The sequence below is a fragment of the Lepisosteus oculatus genome, chromosome 6 (genome assembly GCF_040954835.1).
Source record: "Lepisosteus oculatus isolate fLepOcu1 chromosome 6, fLepOcu1.hap2, whole genome shotgun sequence".
NCBI classification, from domain to species: Eukaryota; Metazoa; Chordata; class Actinopteri; order Semionotiformes; family Lepisosteidae; genus Lepisosteus; species Lepisosteus oculatus.
In genome coordinates, this window is record NC_090701.1 from 13,557,579 (window position 1) to 13,583,407 (window position 25,829).

The 25,829-nt window shown below is 36.5% G+C and overlaps 1 protein-coding gene across 5 annotated transcripts in view; it reads left to right on the forward strand.

The window, feature by feature from the left end:
* The window catches only part of wdr37 (WD repeat domain 37), a 47,933-nt gene that overhangs the window by 3,008 nt on the left and 19,096 nt on the right, over positions 1-25,829 (forward strand). For 2 of the 5 annotated variants that reach the window (XM_015354850.2, XM_015354851.2), the window contains exons 2-12: positions 2,017-2,194; positions 13,080-13,176; positions 13,801-13,896; positions 14,759-14,823; positions 17,778-17,861; positions 19,729-19,864; positions 20,667-20,738; positions 21,440-21,484; positions 22,157-22,233; positions 24,018-24,255; positions 24,923-25,064. In XM_015354850.2, the coding sequence (XP_015210336.1) occupies positions 2,057-2,194; positions 13,080-13,176; positions 13,801-13,896; positions 14,759-14,823; positions 17,778-17,861; positions 19,729-19,864; positions 20,667-20,738; positions 21,440-21,484; positions 22,157-22,233; positions 24,018-24,255; positions 24,923-25,064 (1,190 nt within the window). In that variant the 5' untranslated portion in view covers positions 2,017-2,056. The remainder of the gene's footprint in view (positions 1-2,016; positions 2,195-13,079; positions 13,177-13,800; positions 13,897-14,758; positions 14,824-17,777; positions 17,862-19,728; positions 19,865-20,666; positions 20,739-21,439; positions 21,485-22,156; positions 22,234-24,017; positions 24,256-24,922; positions 25,065-25,829) is intronic. The other 3 variants (XM_015354852.2, XM_015354854.2, XM_006634427.3) reach the window with 3 other exon arrangements.

The window sequence follows — 25,829 nt, forward strand, 5'->3', positions numbered from 1 at the left end:
TAAAGGTAAATTAGTAATGAAAAGGTTATTTTTGAGTAGCGGCAGAAAGGCAGTTAGTCGTGATGCCAGCACCAACACAAGAAAGATGACCACAGGTATATGTACTGGATGATGTTGCTAATGGGTTCTCTTAAAAATACAGTGTATGACCTCAGTAACAGGTGACTGCCCATTACCTATCAAAGCTGATAGCTAAAGAAATGTGCTTATTAGATACCGGACTTGACATTAAATGTACAAATAGTTCTTAGTGTTTGTTTTTTTACCTTCAGCTGGAAAACTATTTTTTTTACTCAAAAATAGTTGAACAATTTCTACACAAAACGTTAGTGTCTTTGATTGTATTTTCTTCTTCTAAATATAAAACTGAGAGACCGAAATGGAAAACCCTTTCATTCTGACTAGGCTATTGCAGGCTAACGGTAGTACGTTTCAAGCTGGAACCTTTGTGTTGCTACTTCTCTCTGCCATATCGACCGACACACAGGAAAATTTGAATGCAGACAATCAGATCTTCATTGCTTCCTCTTCATATTTTGTGTGTGTATTCTGAGAAAAAAAATACTTTCAGGCTGCAACATAAAACTGGTTATCAAAAAACAATGGCATTCATTTGTTTTTAAGTTATTTTGTCTGATAGGCAAATAAAAGCCTGAAAGGTAAAATAATGTGATGTCTTTAATGCTACACCATACATAAAACCGTGTCTGTGCAGTCTTAGATTAGATTTCTCTGAATAATACATATAATGTAATATCGGTGCCTATCAGCAGACAACCTTTTGTGTTGTGTGTACAGTTACATGAGCCAAACTTCAGGGTCACGAGTTTAATAATGTATGAGTTGTTGTCTTCCCCTTCAAAGATAAAGTGGGTCGTATGCTGTAATGAGAAATAAGATAAAGACGTTTGAAGCTTTCTGCTCCAAAAATGAGTGACTTTTGGCTCCAATATAAAATTTAATGCACATTCCATGCTCATTTTCCAAAATTGTGTTTGAAAATGTGAAAGAGGTAATTTTTCCTTCCTGTGATGAGTGTTAGATTTGTAATTTAAAGTTACCAACGTTTAATAGGAAAACGTTTGAACTTGGCAACTTTTTTTTTTCAAGTAGGTGAATGTGATAAATAATGTACATAAAAAATTTAAAGCAGTCTTGGTGTAATATTTTAACTGCACGAAAGGTTCATGTCTCTCTTTAAGAAAAGCTTATTTGCAGTGGTTATAAGTTACATCTTGCCAGAGAAATTGGTAAGGGTGGTTACTGCCTTCTTTCCAGATCAGTGTAAAGCATTTCTGTTTGATTGTAATTCTATGGCTTTGAAGAATGCACATCACTGATTAAGAATTCCAAAGCTGACTTATCTGTCCTCTTTCTTTTGACTTTCTCTGTTCTATTTGATTAGTGTTCAAGGTTTTTTGGTCTGTATTTATATTTGTTATTTACACACTTTTATGGTAATTCTGAAATTCGTTTACTTGATTTTGTAAAGATTGCTAGTCCAAATACAAGTGTGGCCTCAGGTTTTATCACAATCATTATGGGTTAATCTTCATTAATTGCATATTCTTTCATTTTCCGGAATATGTGGTATAGGCAGTATATGGACGCTAATTACCTTTTTGCGTATTCATTTATTTTACAGAAGCCACCCAAGGTTTAATGTCTTTGTAAAAGTAATAATAATAAGAAAGTAATAATAGGTTTATTTCATGCTGAAAAGAGAAGAAAGAAAATGCAACATTTCGGCTGTGGAGCCTTCTCGCACCCAAAGAAGGCTCCACAGCTGAAATGTTGTGTTTTCTTTCTTCTCTTTTCAGCATGGAATTAAATTTTACTTGTTCCTTTGCAGCCTACGCATGCTGACGCAGCTACTCACCTGAACTATAATAAGAAACCATGCAGTCTTGTCCAAGGGCAATATTCGAGCATAACTGTCATTTGCATAAAACAACGACAAAAAAACAACGCAGGAAGTGATGCGACGATTGAGCAAGCCCTTGCATGTTTGCTTAGTTTCAGACAGGAAGTTTGGAGAAGACGTCACTGAGGAGTAATGCCTGTTGAAAGTGGAAGCAGTGCAGCTGCTCGTCAGGCCAAGCAGAAGCGCAAGTCCCACAGCCTTTCCATTCGAAGAACCAACAGCACAGAACAGGATCGGGCAGGAATGCAGAGGGAAATGTTAGAAGGACAAGTAAGTTACAACCCGGAGTGAATTTGAAAGCCATGTCTTTTGTCAAAAGAGAAGCAGTGTGTAATTATATGCTTTTATGGCCACTGGGAAGTATCTTTCTGAGACGCATACAGCACATTGTTTTTGTTAACATGTTGTCCAATGATCCTTAAGTTTGTAAGTTGGCATGTGACTTGAAAGGTGGGAGAGACCTGGTTTTGCGACCCTTTTTTTGCATTGTTTGTTCCCGGTGTGGCAGCAGGCACAGTAGCTGTAACAGCCCACTTGTAAACAGAATTGAGTGGTTTTTCATTTTTTTACTCTTTTGTATTCTGGCTGTGTTTTATCCAGTGATTCACTGTTGTCATAGGTAACACTCTCCCGCAAATGTATTTATGATTATTAGTTGGATGAGTGTCTATAATTAGAAATGCATTTTTATCTTTCAATTCTAAGGATCATTCATATGTAAATATAGGGAAATTAATGAAAAAAATACTTAAAGCGAAATAATTTTCTTATTATTTTATATATATATACTTATGCAGATTAAATAAAAGATTAAGTTACAAATATAAACTTTAAATACACAAGACCGTGGAGTGTATTTCAGCTTATGTTATCACGTCCTGCCTTTTGGAAGACGGTTGTTAACCTGCGGTTAGGACAGTATGGCAGGTCAGTGATAATATCCACTTTTTGTTTCTTATCTGGCGGTGCACAGTAAATGAAACCTCTTGTACTTCTGTGACATGTGTCATTCTGTAATTTTCTGAAAAACAAATACTAACCCTGTCATACTTGTGATCAGGATGGACTCTTTGTAGCTTAACATTGGAAATGTTAAGAGAGCTACACAGGAGAAAAAATGCATACATCCAGTACACTAATACTGTGTTTCACTCTTTGTGTTTTTGCCTTATTTATTTCCGTTTATTTATGTTTTGGTTGGTTACATATCTTGTAATTACATTGTATACAAGCATGAATGACCTAAATTGGGAGTGATATCTTTACTACTTTGCTGGTGATAACCCCCACTTTTGACATTGAACAAACACACATTCTCTCCTTGCTGCAGGGTCTGGTGGAAATATTAAAAGGCCTTTTGTGTCCTTCAGGAAGATGAAGTCATAGTGGATATATTCCATTGTGGAAAAACTCTTTGAAAGGCTACAAGTGAAAAATTTGAAGTGGTAAAGCAGATGGATCAGCAGTAGTCTTGTAATCCAGAAGTTCTTAGTGTGCTGTGAATTCAGATCTGGCAGTGTACTTTTGAAGGACATTTCTATTTGATGAAAATTATCAACATAGCAGACAAAAAAGTATTTCGCCAGTTATTCATTAGTGCCAGGTATATACGTCACTGGATATGAGGCACTGACAACTTAAAACCAGTTTTCTTTCAGTATTGCCCTAGGTAATTAAATGCTTTTCAAATTAAGTTATATATGTTATGTTATATGTAAACATAAAAGCTGTTGGCACAATTAAACAACAATATTTAATACTGATTTAAAATTAACAGCATTTTATTCTCTAGCTGTTGTGGTAATTAACCTATTTAGTTTAATTTGGGACTGCTTAGAGAGCTGGGTATAGATAAGATGTTCTCAAGTCGGACTAAACTAAAAGTTGGACACCTAAAAATACTAACCTAAGATCTTTGTTTTTATGTAGTAAAATATTTCTATTATATGTGTGTGGTAATTAGCCTCTCCATACATAGTAATGGTACATAGCCCTGTTCCAGAAGACAGTGATATTCTAACCAAAAGAGAAGTGTGAGCCTTGGCTCGTATAATAAAATATAATATAATATAGAGTTAATTAATTTAGTCTTTCTTTTTGATCCGTATCTGTTAACACTTCTAGGCCTGAGAAGCAAAGGGAGAATGTTTCTTAATATAGCGGAAGGGGCTGTTTAATTTGACTGTATGTATACACAGTATTGCTTCGCTGTATGAGCATCCACTACTGTATACAAGTTTTAATTTATATGCGATATACTGTAGTGTAATTCCTACCTATGTTTTCATTTGACAAGGAGATTTTCACTCTTATGAGGTAGGCTCTTGTAAAGAAAGCATTGCCCAGATTCTTCTTTTCTAGCATCTGCATGGATTAAGTATTTATTTTTAGTTATTTTATTATAATAAAGGCTTATGTGTAACAAGTGCGTATAAACTAGTACAGGATAGTACCTAATGTTCAAACATTTGCTAATGGCTGTACTTTGCCATAAGGGAGCAGGAGTGTTATTATTTTTCTATCTATTGTTTATGCATTGGCAAATTACTTTGAGCATGCTACTTGAATAATTAATGGGGAATGTTACTTTAATAACAACATACTATGATACTGTTGTTGTGCTGTATTAAGATGAAGTTTGGGTGTTTGAAGGCACGTTTTTGAGTTATGGAACCAATAATATTATTAGACAGGAAGTAATGGGACTTTAAATTCCTTCATGAGCAGTTTTTGAGGACCAGAATGAAGTTTGTATGATGCCAGATTACTGCACATATACATATCTGCATATATAGGTGTTTTCTGTATCTGTTTGGTATGTATATGCTTGAAGACAAATATTGTCATGGTTAAATTTAAATACTGCTACACATTTATTTGTATAATTATTAAGCTCTATGTTTTAATAGTATAATTTCCTAGAATATTGACTGCCACTTCATTTTACTGAGAAGAGGTAAAGATCCTGGTGACTGGGGTTCTAAATACATCTTCACTGTCTGAAGTCACATGTCCAAATAAATCAATTATAAGCCCAACTCTACTGCACAGGAAACATTGATGTGATGCAGAAATTGGATTAATGAAGGGACAATTAAGAGGAACTTAAAGCGTAAAATCAATAATAAGGTATTCCATTTGCAAGAGCTAGTCAGAATGATAGCCAGATGCATAACCAGCATAAATTGTGTAGATTTGATCAGTGGTTAACCTAGCAGCAAAATAAAAAGCTTTAAATGGGAAGGCACTGAAGACATCTTTAAATAAAGAAGGCATTGAGTGTGAGAGTCCATGTACATATACTCTCTCATATTTAACATTTCATCAAATAGTTCTGTTGACATTTTGAAAGTGGTTTAGTAGGCTTTAAAACTGACAGCTTGAGAACAACAAATAGAAACAAGATTCACATTGCAGTTTGCTTCAACATTTGTTTGAACATCATAGTATTGTTTTTCAGAATCCCACTGTCTTTCCTGTAAGGGAATGCAAAGAGAACTATACAGTATCTTCTGATGCATTGTATAGTATTTCATTTCTGTTGTTTGCTTCTTGCATTATCCAAAAGCCTTTTTCTAGTGAGAGATTATGATCCTTTTGTCTTATTGTGTTTACATACATGCGTACAATGGTCTTATGGTTCATTACAAGATAAAAAGCTTTACATGTAAAGTAGTGTAGTGAAAAGTAACAAATTAAATAATATATATTGATATTCTTTCAAAATACTTTGATTGTAGAAACAATTGTTGATTGGTCATGATATTGTTAATACCAAGGAAAATAACAGTATGACTTTGAACAGTGTGACGTCTTTTCCAGGTGCTTATACAGTACCAGCTTATTCCAGTACAAAATAGTATTATGATGCATTAGTGCTGATGCTGAGAAGCTGATTCTACTACTTGAATGTGTAAGCAGATACCCGAACTAAGTATTCACTGAAAAACATGCCAGAGTTCTCTGTGCCCAGTTGTTGCATCACTTTCCTAAATTGTATTTGTGCTTTTGTTTAAGAAAGGCATACAGTATCTTCAATAAGGGATATTCCAAACCATGTGCTGCAAAGTTTTATGTCCTATTATTTAATCAAAAGTTACAGCTGAATTTAATATTGCTCTGTTAGATTTCTCAGTTGCACTCATTCAAATCAGCTGTTCAGGTGATGGAATGTGCTCTGGCGCAGCAGCTCCTCCAAAAATATAAATCCTGTTGGTGCAATATTTAGAAAAAAAAACTTTAATGTGTTGGTTTCATGAAAATGCTTGGACTAAAGCATGTTTACAATGTAATAGGGCTGCTTTCGTGTTACTGGGCATTAGTTGCCTCGTTCTGAAATGCAGACAATGACGGCAATATGGCGCAACACACACATTGGAACTTTGTCTCTTTTGTGATGTAGATTGGAGTTTGTACACGTTATGGTGTATGTGGTAGTTTCATTGTGGTTTGAAATGCTCTAATCATTGCCGAATCATTATAACCCCAAAAAGTAAAAATAGTTTGGCAGTTCCCCTTTAACACGTTCGGTTGTAACATTAGAGGAAAAAAAATAGGCACAACTGACAAACAGACATGGACAATAAATTTAGACAATAGACGTTATAATACAGCCAGGACGTAGTGCAGTACCTTAAAGTGCAGGTGCTAATTTGAGCTGTTTATGATGCGGACTGCCTGGGGGAAGAAACTGTTTTTGAATCTATTCGTCAGAGTTCTGATACTGCGATACCTCCTACCAGAACCCAGGGGTGAAAACAGATCGTGACCAGGGTGAATTGGGTCCTGATGTATACAATAGCTAAAGCCTGGTTGTGGCAGCGGACGAGATATATCCAGTCGATGAAGGTTAGCTCGGTCCCAATGATTTTCTGCGCGGACCTCACAACCTATATATAACCTGATATACTGGATACTATATAATGCAGTATACAGTCTTGTACAGTAGGGGTGTTTTCACTTGTAAGACTGCAGTATTGGGGGCTGTTTAAAAGGAAACGGAGTAAGCAATGTGAAGTGATGCTTATTGTTTTATAACAGTTCTTAAAGCAAACAACAGTGTTCCTTTTAATCAAAACTCTTGTATTATCGAACCTTATGACATTATTCATTTTTTGGAATTCAGACTTTGCAGTACATTCCCCCTTTTCAGATTTACATTCGTTAAAGTTGATTTTCCTTCAAAGTAGCGGAAAATGGTTGAACCTCATCTTATGTGCCTGACTGTCTTGTGTCTTCTTGGCCTTGTTTTAAGACATGATAATGGATGGTTTCCTGCTGCCTGGAAATACCTGGCTATCAAATCTAATTTGTTTTGATCCATAGATAATTAAGCCAAAAATGCCTTTTACACCCCAAAAGAGATTAGTAATTCATTTAATGGGCTTTGGAAGAATTTCAGATATTTTTGCCTGCCTCGGATGTAATTCAGAAACTGGCTCCAAGCCGTATAGCAGCTCATCTATTACATAACAAAACAGTCCTTAGCGTCTCATTGTTCTCTGATCTAATAAGTGAGTCACAGCACATTTTATTTTTTTAATAATGTCTGTGCATCTACCTGCTAATTATTCTTTTAATTTCCCCCCAATCTTTTTTGTTCTTAGTTACTATTGGCTCATTGTTTGATGGTATTCCTAATGCAAACTAACTGTAGAGATTAGGTCCAGGTGCCTTTAGCCTGCTCATTGCTGCCATTATGTTTGGTAACCAAGGAGACCTTTAGTTTTTAGGCACATGCTTGAGGGGCTTTGGAAAAATAAGTGACCAACTGTTGTTTGCGAATCAATGTTTTCAATGTGTGTTTACATGTGGCGTTGACAGAAAAGAGAATGGCTACCTTCATTTTGACACAGCTCTTCTGATATAGTGCTGTCAATGCCGGGTGAGAGTATAGTTTTCTGAAGCCTGTGGAAATAGTTTTTTACTAGCATTTCAAAAGCGTGGGGCAGTTTTTTTTTGTAAATCATGAAATGTTTGGCTGCTTACCTAGATTTTAATCCACTTTAATGCATTACTTTGGGATCAGTGGACTCATGAATATGGAGGTAAGCTAGTTAGCTCCTCTTGCTTAAAAATAAGGGAGCCAGTAGGATCCTGACTGCAGTCTTATCGAGTACTATTTAGTGTGCTGTTATGCTGTTATATAATGTGCTGTTACCTGTTATGATGTGAACGATAAAATCATTATTTAAGAATGGATTCCTGAAATAATATTTTGGTAGAATGTTTTTTTTTTCAACAATTGTGAAATAATTCTCTGACCCTCACATTGGTCGTGTAACATTAGCTATGATCATATAAAATGAAAGGCAATATTAAGCTGCTCCCCAGCTGTCATGGCCTCTGATTTTTGTAGGTAATGGATTTGCTTCAATAGCTGACATTACTGTAAATTGATATTCTTACAGACTAGGGGGTAAAATGATACATGAGAAATAGCAATATCATAAAACCATTACATCTATGCAAATTCTAACAAGAATACCTACTGTATTACCCTTAAAGAGTGTAAAAGTCAAACATTTCGATACTTAACGACATATTCCAGATGAAACAAGCTTTCAGTAAAGCTGGGGAGTTTTGCAATTATTGGAGTAATTAAGACCACAGATTTGCTCTCATGTAGCATTTATTCTCCTGTAGAGAGTTATTAGTTCTCTTAATGTCTAACATGGATTCATCCATTTGCATGTGTTTTTCAGTTTGTCTGTACCCTCATGCTGTGTGCTCAGTGTCGGGAAATAACCAAACCTTGACTACCGTTGTCTTTAAAGTGTGTATGAAGTTTCTTGAAATGTGCTTGAAATGCTTTGTAGATTAGAAAGGAAAAATCATTTGAATTCCTCTGAATCTTCGTATTGCTTTCAAACACCGGATGGTGAGCAGTCAGTTGATGAATATAATTTAACTGAATTGTTCACAACCCCATTGAGTAGAATTCCTTATGCTATGTGTTCTGCCTTCTGGTTGAAATGGTGATATTTCATTAAGTATATTACATGCCTTGTTATTTATTATCACGTTCAATCTCAAGGATTTTAATCCAGTCAGTCCAAGCCAACATGTGTCAAACATTAATTTAAACATTATATTGTTTATAAGACACTATCTTTTTCCTCTTTTTTACAATATTTGACACATTTGTGTTACATCAAGAATGCGTAAGTGTAGAGAGTTTAAATGTATGACCGTATGATGTTTGGATGAACCCACTAGGCTGGGAGTTGTGGAAACTAGGGACAGGTTTGATAGCACAGTGATTAATCTGTTCATGTACAAACATGATTCATGGCAGTCTGTTTTTCTTGAAGTCTCGGAGGTGTTCCCAGATGTTTCGGGTGTAAGATGGATCCAGTTTCAGCTTGTCACCTTCTTGTCACCTTGGGAATATATTCCTCAGAAGAGCCGCTCTGTGACTTTGTGGTGTTCAAGTCAACACTCCTGGTCTCCAAGTTTGAAGTTGATTCTCCTGGATCCTGGAGTTGAAACTGATGGAACAGAAAGAGATATTTTAATAGTAGTGAGCGTTTTGGTGTACTTTATTTTACCACCTTATAGTGCTATTTCCTGATGTCAGTTAGCTAAAAAGGCATTGCATGTTTTTCTTTAAAATTGTCCAGAATTTGTTTTTGACCACGACATGCTTTGTTTACAGGATGCTAGTGATGAGTGGTATAAAATGCTTCTGGCTGTTTTTTTTGGTTGTTGGCATTCCCAGTGCTGGTTAAATTTTTGCATGAATTATTCCTGCTGTAAATAAATCTGACAAAAGCACACCCCTTGCAATTTACATTTACACAGTTTGCTGTTATAGTTGTGGTACTTTTAACTCATATTCATAATGAATATATCACCTTGAAAATGTACAATACAAAACTGTATTGTACTGTATTGTATAACTGTTCTGCATGAATTAAAATAAGGCTGTTAAATAGAAATTACTTCATTTTTTAATGAAATTGACAATTAAAACAAAGATTTTTCTTTTGGTCTTTATTTTAACTGTTACAATTGAAACACAATTCTGCTGCCAGTACCATGAGTTCCTCATAAGAAATTTCTGTTTCATTTTCTTTTGAAAATATATTTGTTTCAAGAGCATCACTGTGCCTAAATTGTAGAAAATGGGCTGGTGGCACAGAGTACTCCTCACCCCCTTCTCAATTATCATTAAAGTTGCCAAGATTTTGCCGTGTCAATGTTTTCCTGAGCTTCAAAGCTGAAAAAAGTTCTTTCAACTCTAGCTGTAGAGCAGGGGATAATTTTGAACTTAAGATTGTTTAAGTTCATAGAAGCATCTTTGCAAGTCCAAAGTCTGCATCATTTTATGCACGTCGAAAGCAACCTTCCCTTTGGCTGCTTTGCCTGACGGTTTTCACAAGCCTGGAATAAAAAATGCCACTGCGCTGTAATAACTGAAGGCTTTCTCTGTTTGATGATGATTCAAAGATCCCTTTGAAACTTGGAAGCTTCATAGATCAAGAGGGAAATGCTGCTCTTCTATTTTATCTGAAAGAATCTCATCCCCCAATGTTCTTTGCTGCAGAGCTCTATGAGATATTTAAAATGTGCTTAGCAGAGGACAAAAAGGGCAAATGGGAACTTTTGCCAGCAGGTTTCTGAAGGTCAGATACTTTTCTTTCCAATACTGCTGCACCGTAATATTTCGGAGCAATCAGCTTGTGACTGCATATTTTGAGCTTGTGGCACGTATTGTCCACATGGTGGCAGAGGGCAGCAACTGCTGTTTGGCTATCATTAACATTAGTAAAACCAGCAAAGTCACGCCTCTAGTGCATTTTATCCCAAAGGATACCAAAGTGCTTTATACATAAATGGTGTCCACCTCATCCGCCTCTGAAGTGTACCACTTATGCTTGCAACGCCAGGATCCCTTCTACACAACTAGTCCAGCAGAGAAATTAAAAATTGCTTCACCAGTTGGTGTAAGGGGGAACTTTAGGCAAGCCATTTTGTACAAGCCCAGGGTGGGCCCTGGGACACCAGGGTTTAAAACCGCTAGTCTTTCAGAAAGTGCCTTTAGGTCTTTGACCAATTAATCATGATCACGGTTTACCGTCTCATCTGGAGGCTGGTGCTTTTATTTCTCACGGTGTCCCTGATCACCATACTGTTGTGTCAGTTTGAAAATGATGTTGTAGAACAAAGAGCAGCACCTACTGGTCCACCAGACACCATTTGCAGCACCAACCTGGGTTTCTCTGGAAGTCTCCCATCCCAGTATTGACCAGGGCTAGTCATGCATAGATTATGAGATCAGGCTTCATGTTGTCACAAGAACAATCAAGTTCTCCATCTTCAGACTGGGAATTTAGAGGTTTTTGTATTAATTAAAGGAGTGATGCTGCATTGCTGGTCAGCAACACTTTGTTGTGCAATACAATTATTGTATTTCACACAGTAAATCCCTTAGTTGAACAGACTTATAGAGAGGAAGAGATGTCTGTTATAGCCAAATGTCCATTAAATCACAAAGGACATTTTTTCAGCCCAAACGCACTATTATATGAAAAAAATGTATCCTTCATATGTGCTGTCTGAATCATTTGATGTATTTTTGTACTTGTAATCAACGCAATGTGACTTTATCATAAATTTACAGTACAAGCTCTTCATTCCCTGTGTTTCATTTACTGTATTCATGTTCTAAAGCATAAGAAACACATAATCCATCACAAGCAACTGGGGAGCCATTCATGAGTTTTCAATCCATGTATTTTGTGCCTTGCTTTAATTTTTGTGCATTCTACAGAGCTTTTCTACATATTGTTAGCATTTTTGGATGTTTTCTAAAATTTCGATAACACCCAAAACGCAAAACAAAAACCCACCCATTGTGAGCAATTTGTTATTACAGGGAAAATCTGGTATTTCTGACTGTACAGATTACTCTTTAGCAGATTCTGTCTGTTAAATCCAAAGTCCATTAAACCAAGTAAGTGAAAAAGGGCTAAATGCCAGGAAAACAACAGCTGACTGTCTGCAATCGCAAAACACTAGCGGCCCATTTCACTCCTCATCTATTCTACACAACGCTTGAACATTTTGGGAAGGTATTTGTGCGTCAAGTGCCAGCGCTCTGGGCAGGGTCTAGATGCAGGTGTGTATCGGTGAAAAACAGCTATTAAGTAACTGTCACTGGACACAGTATGAAAGGAAAGGCTTCCAAACTGAGGAAAATCTGCCGAGATTCAATTGCTTGAGATGAATGAAGATTGATCTACAGTTCTCCAGGAAGCCAGTACTTCAAATCTCCAGTTACCTCAGTTTCACAAACGCCTGTCCACATTTTCCTAATGTGTATTTGTTCGTTGACTTCTGACTTACAATTCCTTTTTCATACACCTCATCTCGTATCAGATCAGTCCACTTGTGGAGATAAACAGGAGTATTATTCTTAAACCTAAAAGGGGGTACTTCCACATAAAAAAAAAAAAAAATCAGTATTTATTTCTAAATAAAATTGGAACAGGGCAGCTCCTCAAATGTGGGTCAACAGAGTGTGTCATCTAAAACAGAATGTGTAATGGTTTTATTTATTTTTTTCATTTTGTGAATATTTAAGAGCAACTGATGTTGAATCAAGTAAAATAGCTGAGCAGAATCCAGCCAGGACAAAGCTGTTTGGTATAAAAAAACGTTAATGTTTCTTGTAGAATGCGATTATTAAATACAGATTGTAGTTATTATTGCTTAAAATCATTATCATCATAAGTTTTATTTATTCTTTATGTGAATTATTTTTATTTTGTACTTCATTCTGCACATACTGTATGGAGTGTATATACTGATGCAATGACCTGTGCATTATCCTTTGTTAAATAAATTCAGAATATGAATTGGAATGTGTAGGGTTATTATACATGATCACTACAAATAATTGTATGAACCCGGCTAATTCTTATAAGATGTTTGTGTTTGTAATTATATCTTTAATTGATCATTTATTTTCCTGACATTTTTCCAGTTTTCAAAATATTTATTTTTACCGTATATATGTGTAGATCAATTTGTTGCTATATTGTTATGTACGCTGTTAAGAACATTATTATTGCCATTTAATGCCAAAGAAATAGCAGCTAATTTGTTTTGAAAAAATAATAATTTTGTCCTATTTCTTTTTTCTTCTTAGGATTCTAAACTCCCTGCATCTCTGAGAAACAATCTTCTTGACCTGTTTGGACAGATTGAGCGAGAGTTTGAAAATCTCTATATTGAAAATGTGGAGCGTAAGTACTGTTTATTTTGACTTTATTTATACTATTACTTAAATATGTTGATATTAAAAACAGTATTAATTACAAGATTAATTTTTCAACCATTTTACTTGATCACGTAGATGAATGCACTTCATCAAAATGTGCTACTTGTTTCCTGAACGTAATTTTGAAACATTGCATATTTGACATGTAGGCATGAGGATGAATTCAGTTGATTCTAATTTCACAACACGTTCTGGATAAATAATTAGGCGTTATTAAGTGTCATAAAATAGAGAAAAAAAGTGGTGCTCTAAAAAGCTTGAGTTTTGATGTTATAATATTGTGTCAAGATGTTAAATGTCAAAATGAATGTTTGACCTTTCAGAAACATTTCTTTTGTCAGTTCACCATTTGACATAGCAGGTGTTTCCTTAACCACATAATTCATGTGAGAGCAAATTCTGATTTCCAATAGTGATATGGAGAGTTCCCATTTACATACACAGCAGGGTGTCTTATTGGAGTGATGAGAGTGAAGTTCTGCTCTAGCAGTTTGCCAGCTGGTGTTCGATCCCACAACCTTCCAGTTAAAAGTCCAGACTCCAGCCCACCACTCCACACTGCTGCCATCTTGATGTTCCTGTCCCACAGTGCGCAGAGAGATCGATACTCTTAATGAGAGACTGGCAGCCGAAGGACAAACCATCGATGGAGGGGATCTGAGTAAGGGCCCACTGAAGGCAAAAGGTTTGTAAAAAAGTAATTATAGCCAAAGACTGCTCATCTGTAGAGTTCTCTTCCTTCAATTTCCTCCCCGCCAAAAGACTTCACATTTATGGAAAAAAATGTTTTTTCTGAACCCTACTGTACTTGGGAAAGTTTGCATGGCTTACTAATGGCGTGTTTTGATCTCTGTCATTGGCTTGCAAAATGTGTATATTCCTCACCATTTGGTAATTGCATTACTTGAATGTTAGTATTTATTGTTTTGTGTAGGTTCAGCACTTTCAGGGTTTCTGTTTAAACATAGCTATTCAGCAACATGGCAGTAACATAAAGAGAATAAACAGTCTTTGTTTATGTAGTCATATAATCCATGTATGGTTCTATCTGAACTATGTATCTGTCTTTAGGGATTTTCATTGAGTATAAGGATTGCTGTGGTCTATGTTGCATTGCAGTAGTAATATTAATGAATCCAGAAATTTGCAGGAACAACAAATGGTATTTTGTATGGTGTAAGTAATGGTATTTTTTGGTTTCAGGTCATGCTGTGTTTTAAGGGACTGTTTTGCAAGTACAAATGCAGAGCTGGCCGTTTCAAAACGTTGACTTTTATGAAGAAATTATCTCTTAATTGTTCTCTTTTGCATTCTCTGAATGTGTGAAACAGGTTGAGAGGTTGAGTTAACACTGTATTCTTAAACAGATAAAAAATAATGTAGATCTAAAGGTCTAAAATGGCTTTACCTTTTAAGTGGTAACATTTGCCATTTATAAGTGTAATGATAGATGTGTAATGCTGTGTTGTGTAAAGAATGACATTGGAGTTTGCAGTTTCAATGTTACGTTTACGACTATGATTAATCATAAATTTATATCCGTACAGCCAGCCATAGTACGAGTCAGCTTTCTCAGAAACTGAAGACCACTTATAAAGCCTCTACAAGCAAGGTAAACAACTTTTTCTAAATCTGAATAAAGAACAGGACAGCGTGTAAAGTAATGAAAGATACTATTGTAATAAATAGTAAAACTAATTGAATACGTTTGAGCAACTGTTTATATCAAGGGTACAGACCCCCAGTACTAGAAGGACACAATTTCTACAGAGTTTAATTCCACATATACTCTCAACTACACATAATCCTAATCATTGTTATAACTGGATCAATTAACACCGTTTCCAAGTTTATAGAGTTGGGCACCACTGGTTTGCTGGTAAATGGTATATGAGGGCATTTTCCAGTAGGAGCTTAAAACGTGGTTCACCTGGGACAGAGTATGTCTGTACAGTTTTATGGTGGGAGATATGTGCTGTGTTGTTTCAGAGTGGATTAAAGTGTAGTGAATGCTGGAGTTCCTCATGCCTAAGAAATGAGCAAGCAAGACTTCGTCACTATCCAGCATCTCCTGTAACATTCTTCTGTATAGACGCTCTCTCAGTGCGACTTCAATAGCTTTATAAAGAGTGTATCACAGAAATATGTTGTATTTTTCACACTCATTAATAGCTGGGTCTTTATTAGCTGTATTCTCATCAGGGGAGGCTGCCCAGCCTTATCAAGAGAACCTCAAGTCTCTTCAGACTTTTGCGTGGTGTGGTATTCGAAATAGTAGGTAGCAGGGACCTTAGTGTAGATTGGCATGCCTCTCTAATTCTCTAAGTAATTAAAATTAAAGTTTTTGTGTATTAGTAGCAGTGCTTTATCTTGTGCAGATGCTTTTAGTGCATTTTTGCTGCAGTACACAAAAGTGGGTCTAGAGAATTTTTGTTGGAAATATTTCTTACCTTCGGTGTAAGAACAGTGTGTGTACTGTTAAGAGAATGTGTGTTACCAATTAAGAAACACCATTATAATCCAGATTTTTAAGGCACATTATATTATAAATAGGAAACAGTGCTGGATCTTTACAATACTCATCAGTTCTAGATTACCATATTTTACTTTTCTTGTGTAGACGATATTGATAGTAATTATGGTTTCCTAAAATAGTTCTTCCAGAAGTAAGTGGACACAGTAGTATAATTAATTTATTTTACCCTATTCTTAAATATTTAAAGCACATTTTTCCAGAAAATTGAAACATACACTTAGTTGACCCTACCTGACATAAGGATCATTTGAAAGATGGGACAGTCATCAGCTAGCAGCCTGAGAGCTAGTGGAAGGAGTCAGAGAAAATGTCTCACAAGACAGAGCTAAAAAAAAACTGCTAGGAAACCTGAGAATGGGAGTTCAGTATGTTAGGAATGCTAAATTATTGCAAGAGTAGAATCTGGCTTACTTTATTAAGACAGTCTGGAGACCAAGCAGATACAGTGAGTCAGGCACAAGGGCCGTTAAGGAAGAGAAGGGGATGGATATTAAAAAGTCCTGGAAACTGGCCTGAAAATGCTGTCATAGCCCACTACTAGTTACTGAGGGGGCTAGGCTGTGTGCTATTTCTAAAGTTATAGGATTAGCTATCTATTAGCTATCTAATGTTATGGGATAGCTGTGGTAACTGTTTTAAATCATGCTGAAATAGAGAGCTGTTTCTCAGAAAGAATAAACATAGAAGATAAAGATGTACACAGAAGAGAATTACGTAATTGGTTAAATAATGGATTCAATAACTTTAAGTAACTTGGAGCAAAAAAAACAGAAGACTCAGAAGTACCTCATGATCAGGACTTTTACTTAACTGGTTCCATTCTTTACCCCTCTGCTCCTACTATACTTAGTACCACCATCCACAGTCTCCTCTGTGTATTGTAATTGTGTTTTATCTTGTGTATTCTTTTTATTTATTGTTGTTGTCATTTCTGTGAAGCACTTTGAGAAGCCACCTTTAAAAGCGCTATATAAAATAAAGTTTTTTATTATTGTTTTTATCAGACTGTCCAAGGTCAGATGACCCAGGTCTGTCATTGGCTATTTCTGGTGGGCTTGAGGAGCAGGGGACTGGTTTGCAGCTGGTCCCATGGTTAGAAAAATCCCCAGATCTTAATCCTGCTGGAATGTGACGTTCAGTCACATGAAATCTTTCAGGACTTGGCAGTATACATGCTACTGCCTTTCCTGTCATTCTTGTTGCTCATAGAGATCCAGGGTTTCAGCCAGTGGGAGTCTGTAATATTTTGGCCAGTGTAGCTTATTTTCTTTAAATGTATAGGAAATGTACAATTTGTATTGTTAGGTTTACATCTAATAAGAAATAATATATTGTTGATGTTTTTAGATGTCAGAACATTGTATCTGTGACAACAGAGCACAACAAATTAAGGATTTGAAATTCTTCTAATGAGTAATACGGTGATCGTACATTTGAGCTAGTCATTCTTTTGCTAAGTATGAGGTACTTTCCAGTGTCTGTCGTGACAAGTCCAAGTTATTAATGCGGACTTATAGGTTATTGGCGGTTACAGTTAAAAGGTTTTTTATTATCATTACACTTTCTCAAAGGTCCTGTGGTTCAATCACATGATAAAGGGCTGGGATAAGGCTTATGAAAGGAAATGATTATAATACAAAGTTTGTCAACAAGGAGTCTGTACCCAGTCATTTTAAGTATTGGTGTTTTGTAGAAACGTTTTAGCATGTACAGAGCAATGCAGTATTAAAATGGACACAGAAAAAGCTTTTCTAGAGAGAGAATACCACTGCAACAAAACACCATATATTAGAATATTAGAGCAGGTACAGTTGCACTTATATCTTGTGCATGGTGCATTTTTCGGAAGGCTAATAATATTATTAATATTTCCACTGTAGGTAGTAGATCTACAATTTCAGATTCATAATTTATTTCAGGTTGTGGAGTTGTTTTTCTCGTCTCATTTTCATATGCCAAGGCTCTGTACAAGACGTTATGACTCAGTTGGTTTGGTATTAAAATGCTTTCTTCTTTCAATTACAATATAGCGCTCACATTCTTTCCAAGGCAAAGTAGGTGGACCCCGCAACTTCAATATGGGAAACTGGGAGTTATGGGGTGGAGACTCATGGGTAACTTCTTTGCTTCCTGTGTGCCATTGTGCATGTACACCCCTGTAATGGGCTCAAAATGCCAACTTCAAGATACTTGATGATTTATATATGGATGGATTGTTTTTTAATAAGCCCTTTAACTAAAATGAAAAGAAACAAAATACTAATCTGGAGCTGACTAACTCCAATTTATTGTACATATTGTGTTTTGATGTTTTGCTGTTTTATTTTTCCAAAACAATAGACCAAACAATAATATTCAGTATTACTGTAGCAAGGAAAAGCCTGAACGTCTTGTCATATTGAAGCATGAACTGGCGACAAATTAATATTACACCCTTCAAAATGACCTGGGTAGCTGACAGATGTCCTTGAAATATTTAGCTCGAGCAGTGCTGTGAAATATTACTCTACTAAATATAATTATGATCTTTCTATGAAATCAGTTTTCTTATAAAGGTCAGTCCTTACAGAATCATGCATTATTTGTGAATTATAGTGGCACGTGGCCATTAGGAACAGACAGAGTCCAGTTTTTCCACTTCTGCAAATGCTACTCCACTTTCTTAGAAAAGGGACAAGAAAATACAATACAGGAAGTCAGTGCTAGTGCAAAAAAAAGGATGTAAAAAGTTGACAAACAGGGTTTGTTCCCATTGTATTAAGTATCATTAGGCCACCATTCTATAAACAGTAAGGAAAAAAATAATGAAAACAGATCTCCATTCTGCATTTATACCCAAAGGTTTTAGTTACTCTTAAACATTGTATGAATATTAGACTTTAAAAATGTTGAGTGTCAATGTCTGGAGCCATCATTGTTTCCTCCTTATATAGAAAATGCAGAGAACATTTTCAGTGGTGCAAACCAAAGAGGAACATGACATTTCTATCCAATGCAACAATGCTTTGGAAGAAAATATTGAGAGCTATTGGAATTGGTAGTTAAGCTGGAGGCTGTAGGAACCCATCAGAGGTATATTTTTTGCTTTGCAGTATCTAACACATCTAACAGCTCTGATTGCTTAATATAGCATGTTCTATCAATATTAGATTTACACAGGTCCTGGATTCCTTAACCTTAAAAGGAAAATGTGGAGGTTTCGGCACTATACTTTTTATGCGCTACCGAGTGTTTTTTTCTTGAATGATGGGAGAAAGTCCTTCTATCGGTGCTTTAGTGCATCTTCAGACTTTATTCAAATGTGTGTATGCCATCATTACATGAAAAATTATGAACTTTTTATTCGTGCTTATTCGTCCTGTATCTGTTTATGTGGAGCTTAGTTTTAGTGATATTCTGGAAGACTTCATTTTTTTGTCTTTGTATACACTACGTGCATCTCATATATTTCTGTGTATGCATTTATGTGCCTCGTAATGCATCGCTTTGGAAGATATTTTAGCTATATCATGTGTTTATTCACATTAATTAAGGAACTGAATGTGGCTGAAATTTAAAGAGGGCTTTAGATTACCATGTATTAATTTCTCATTGCCTTATACTGCAGAACTTTCTTTTTACAAACAATAGACTCCTTCTAGTTGTTTTTTTTTATCCAGGCAAATAGGAGGCTAAATCCAAAATGGAACTTAACAATGTTAATGTTAATGTTAACTTAATATGTTAATGGAACGTATCTGTTCCTAACATGTTATAAGAAAAACAAGCTAAAGTGCTCATATTTTAATTTCCCTCATGCTGTGAAAATGCTCGCAAGCGCAGTCAGAGCCTGCGGCTCAAATATGTATCCAGTCGTGAAGTATGCATTACGCTGGAAAAGGAACAGAAGTTCTCTGTCAGTTTACTTCCATCTCTGCTTGCCGCCTGAATAAAATTAGCGTGCAAAGCGATCTGTATGGATCCTGTTGTTCCTTTTTGCAGATTGTCTCAAGTTTTAAGACCACAACATCACGAGCCGTATGCCAGCTGGTGAAGGAGTATGTTGGGCACAGGGACGGCATTTGGGATGTGTGCCTCACCCGGACACAGCCAGTTGTCTTGGGCACTGCGTCAGCTGGTAAACTGCTTTTCAATTGTTTTTGTTCCATTCAGCTTCCATGAAATACATTAGAACTCAGGCAGGGTCTGTTGACAGACATGGAAGGTGTTTTCATTTTATTCTTGATTGGGGAACCAAACTTAACCACCTGGATGTGAAAAAACGAGGGATCGTTTTGTTTGCATGCAGGAAATGAACTGTAGCTGGAGTAGATCTGCATTTTTTGAACGTCAGGATGTCCAGGGGAGCAATGTGGTTAACTGAAGATATTTTTCCCCTGGATATTTTTTTTCTGAAATACAGAATAACCAGACTCCAAAATTCACGAGGAAATAAAATGCACGAAACGCCTCTGTATTTAACATTGCTGGCTCCAGATAAAAGAGATAGCACTACTGTAATACAGCACAGAATATGGTACCGTACTTAAGAATAGTTATACTTGCAAAAACTGGGACTTTTTTATAAAGTGTAAGATAAGAGAGATAAGATAAGATCACTTTATTAGCCATGTACAATATTTTGCATTAGGTATTCGCCTTTTCGCATACTCCAGCTTACTCTCCATAAGGCACAGAGACACGGAGAGAAGCTTGGGGTCAGAGCGCAGGTCAGCCATTGTACAGCGCCCCTGGAGCAGTTGGGGTTAAGGGCCTTGCTCAGGGGCCCAACAGAGTAGGATTCCTCTGCCGGCCATGGGAGTTGAACCAGCAACCTTTTTAAACATTATGGTGTAAATAAATCAGCCAAACCAAGCCACCAGTCCGAGATCATGTGGATGTTGTGTAATTCAGCAAGGAATGTTTTCCCTTTTACACAGATCACAGTGCTATGCTGTGGAGCATTGAGACTGGGAAGTGCCTTCTTAAGTATATTGGTCATGCTGGATCAGGTAAGGGGCTTGTAAAATTGCCATCATCTGTTAAGGAAAAAAAAAAAGACTCACAGCTTAAATCAAATGTTCTCAACGATTAGGGAGATTAACAAATGCCTAAATTAGCACAGCAAACATAAATCCTCAAATGTATTTATCAAAAATACGGTCTATTCTCAAAAAACCCACTATTACTTTTTTTTACTTTTTATTTGTTAATAACTAGATTGGAATTTTTAGAACATGAATACAGATGAGTGTATGTAGTCTTCATTGTCACAACATGTGATTGCCACTGTGTTTTGATTCATATTGTTTATGATTAGGATTAGGATTATTCAAAGAGCAGGACAATCCAATTAAGAACTGAAACATGAACGCCACCAGTCCTTTTCTTTCTTTAGCACCTCCTATAACTGTGATTGTGTCCCAAGAACTTTAATTGGAAAAAGCTAACCCTAAAGCTGTAGAACCTAATTTAATTTGTATCCTAATGAAATGTAACAAAAACAAATCTGAGATGTAAAGAGACAATTGGTGATTCCACATTGGATGAATATAAATCCAGTTGTTCAAAAATATTAATAATATATTAATATTTAAATAATAATTAAGCTTAAAAACAATTGTGTCCTACCTTCATATCATAGATAGTTCATCTTGTGCTGAGGTTAGATACAAATTTTGTATTATCGTTGTGTTTTGTGTGTTTTTTTTAGTTAACTCTATCAAGTTTCATCCTACGGAACAGATTGCTCTTACAGGTGAGTGATAAATAAACATAGATAGCTTCATCTGGCTTTGCGTGTTGGAATAATGTACAAAAATAATTTATATGGTATGAATGCAGTTAAAATACATACATACTGTATGTTAAAGTTACAGATGAAAAATATGGTTCCATACATTAATAATATTTAATGATTTACAAGACTGGTGTGCTGTTTGTGCTAGAAATCATTAACATTATCAATTTAACATGTTGCTATAAAATACTAAATGCCGTGGTACAGGTGTTACCCATTTGCTTTTAATTTTTTTTAGATAAATCCTAGAATGCTCTTATTATTAAAGTTTTATGAGGCCTCATCACTAAACAAAGTAATGATTATTACTGCTAAGGAAATGGTGCATTATACAGTTCAGTAGTTCTTTCAGTTGATGTGTATTCTTACCATTTGCTTAGTTATTTCATGCCGCTTAATTAAGCTTAGTTTTCTGACTTGAGGCATGGATGTGCATACTTTACATTTGCTTTAATGAATTTTCATGATGGTTTTTTGAAATGGTTGTTAGCATTATTTGTCACCACATTTGTAATCTTGTAACAAGCCGAAATGCTTGTACCTAATTAAATATGGAGAACGTTTTGATGAATAAATAGTCATTTGTTAGGTAAACGTAATTTATCAGTCCATCTGCATTTGTATCAACAGCATCTGGAGACCAGACGGCTCACATCTGGAGGTTTATGGTGCAACTGCCCACCCCACAGCCAGCAGCAGACACAGGCGTAAGCAGAGAAGAGTGCTACATTGCAAGCCAGCAGTAGTCTGGCTAAATTATTAAACACATTGTCTGTACAGGTGTGCCGCATCACAGGGGTGTCCTTCAGGCATTAATGGGTATACTGTGGAATTTTGGAAACGTTATATGTGAGAAAATTAAAAAGCGAATAAAACTGTGTTTAGATATATACGCTTTCTGTGGTAACCAAAGTGTCATGCTGCACGTTTAGTGCATGTCCACGAGATGAAGGTCACGGCCTTTAAGACTGCACACGTGGGGTTTCACGTGTAGCAGAGTATTTCGAGCTTGATATAAAAAACACAATCGGCCGAATCTCACTGTCATCAGTTACTGCCTGGACGAGGCGACCCAGGCGAAATATTGCAGCTTTGTTAATAATATTATTCATCATGCGCTTGGGCCATTGATGAGTATGTGTGTGGGGACCAGTGCAGAGTCCCGCAACGTTGTTTCGTTTATGTAAGTGTGCCATGGGATGGAAAAGGTTGAGAAACACTTTATTATCCTTAATGTAAAATTCTTCACTCCTTTACATTTATATATAATCCTTTACTGTTTACATATAATGCACATAAACTTATTTATTATGTAATGTGGGTTATTTGTTGTATGTACTGTAATGCCATGCAGTCTTGAAACTGCTGTTTGGGTAAGAAAACTACCACTTGGGTTCCCCCAGGACTGGAGCTATGAAACTGGAAGTGAGCTTTCCTTTCAAAGAATGTTTACTCACATTGTAAAAAATAAGAAACAAGAACTACTTGCTTACAAATAGACCTGCTGTTACATATTATTTAATGTACTGTATGTATGTAGTTAAATAAGTGGTTTTCCTGCCCTGGTCCCGGAGTGACACTGGTTTTAATTCCAGCTGAATTTCCTGTTCTGATTTATAACTTAATTGATCTACTTGCTTGTTGAGACTTTTAATCATCCTGTTCCTTCAATCAGTGCTGAGTGTCAGAAATACCATACTTTATGTGTAATTTTCCCAGCAACTTCAGCACATGGAACTTTTTGAAGCCACTCCTGAACTTGATTGGCCTTACTTCTGAGTGAGCAGCTCTTACTGTTTGATGAATTAATTATGTACAGACACAGGGGGAAAGATCCTGTATCAAACACTCGTACAATACAGTTTTTTTTTTACTTCTGCAGAGGTCTGATTGTTTACTTTTCAGGCATCATACCTGACTGAGGAAAGTTCTGAATATCAGAAATTGGCAGAGGGTTGGTCCCATTTTAAAATCCTGTTATATATTAATGTGCTCCAGAGGGAAAAAAAAATGAAATGAATTAGGCTGTGATTAAGAACTCTGTTGGAGCAAAAACTAGAAGATACAACACTCCTCCAGGACCAGAATTCGGAACCATTGGCTTAGATAAGTGCAGATTTGCAGGGAAAGGCAAATAGGAAATGGTGAAATTTCCATGGCCTCCCACGAAATGATCTATAAAAATCAAGCAGCAGAATCAAACAAAACAGTATTTCTTGTTCTGTTTTCTGATTTTCCTTACCATTATTTCATTATTGACTTTGCAACGGGAGTATGTACATTTGGGGTCTTGCTGCTTTCTAAACATAGCATGCTATGCTAGTTTAATCACATCTCTAATGGCGAAAATGTTCATGTGAGAACCACAAAATATCTAAATATTCTGCACCCGTGTTTATTGGGCCTGTCTTAAAAACGTGCTGGATCAAAGCTGGTTATGCTTGAGAATGCAGTTTGTCGGCACATGTGCGGTCTGATTTCCCTCTCTCAGCAGGCCCCTTGTGAAGACGATGTGGACTTCTCCGACAAAGACGAGGCAGAGGCAGATGGTGACGTCTCCAGCGAGTGCCCGACAATCAGAATCCCCTCCACCACGCTGAAGAGCCACCAGGGGGTGGTGATAGCCGCCGACTGGCTAGTAGGGGGAAAGCAGGTGGTCACGGCCTCCTGGGACCGAGCTGCTAACCTCTACGATGTGGAAACGTCAGAACTCGTTCACTCCCTCACAGGTAAAGTCCCACAGTGCTTCTCAGACTCCTCCGGGTGACGGTAACGTTGGGATTTAAACCAAAGGTTTCATTGTTTGGATTCAGCATTTAATGTCGGGAGCGGTGTTTCCTTTGGATTTTGTTGGCAAATAACATTGACTAGCCCTCATTACCAGATTTACCTTTCACAGTTACAAGCTCTTGTACAGTATGTAAAGGGAACTTGACTTTCTCACTGTATAGCAGTTTGGTCTTAAACTTTACCAGAAAAGCTAGTAAATATCATTCTAAATCATTCTGAAGCATGTCTTTAGGCATTCACTCATAACATGGTAACAAATATATAACAGCTTGTGATGGCTAAAATTGCACAGTTTATAGGGTGTAACTGCCGTGCAGTGGGAATGTTACTTCTTTTAATGTGTGAGTCAAGACAGGAGCTGGATTTTAAATGCTATCTGCTATCTTAAGAATCTGTTCTATGGAAAGACGGACAATAGTGGTGAAATTTGTACAACATAAATTTCCTTTCCCACAGGGCTCGTGAGAGTCCAAGCCTAGTGATCAAATGGTTGTCGCAAGGGGATTTTGATGTCTGTCTGCGAAGGCTGCGTTACAAGAATGACGTTATTATTTCAACCCGGCGCGGCTCAGTTCCTTACAGTAATGCGTCTTGGCTCTTGTGCAGGTCACGATCAGGAGCTGACCCACTGCTGCACTCATCCCACACAGCGTCTGGTAGTGACATCCTCCCGCGACACCACCTTCCGTCTCTGGGACTTCAGAGACCCTTCAATACACTCTGTGAATGTCTTTCAGGGCCACACCGAGTAAGTCCTGGGGATACAGTTCTTTGTCAATCTTTTCCAAAGCTGAAAAAAGGTGATATTTAGGCCACTGATAAAAAAAAAATCAGAAGCACAAGTTGATGAATGTTACAGTTTTGTTCACCATATTAACAACATTGCGTTATGATGGAAAAGGGGCCAGCTGCTCTTTAAAAGTCACGTTTTTTAAATTGCATTACATTGAACAATTGTAGTTTTTCACACCTTGGTTTCCTGTGCTACCTATTAATTGGTATCACAGCTTAATTATGCTCGAGCTCAATTAGAGTGAAAACCATAGTATTCTTCAGCCTCGGTTTTGGTGAGCTGAAGGTAATACCAGATAAGTCATGTTGTGTTTAGCTGGCATATTAAACAGTTTTTACATTTTCTGTCACTGTACCTGAAGAGAACTGGAGTTGTGCAATTGTTATACTCATCTCTACCACCAGAGGGCAGGGCTGTTCTTTCTTTGTTGTAGATAACAGCTTGTCCACCATTTTTTTAGTCACATAAAGGTACATCTGTTCAGAACCTATGACTATTAACATTAATTTATTATTCATTTGTTGTTTGTTATTGGTTTCCATTTTAATTAGTTAATATTTAGGACAGCTTGTTTGTTTGATGATTGCTAATTTGTTATATGGAATTCTTTTGTGTATGTACTAAGTGTAGGCACTCAGTGTTACAAAATAATCTGTATATTACTGGTGCCAGGGCAATAAGATGTCCTGCTCCTTATTGGCTAATTTGCTGGAGACCTGT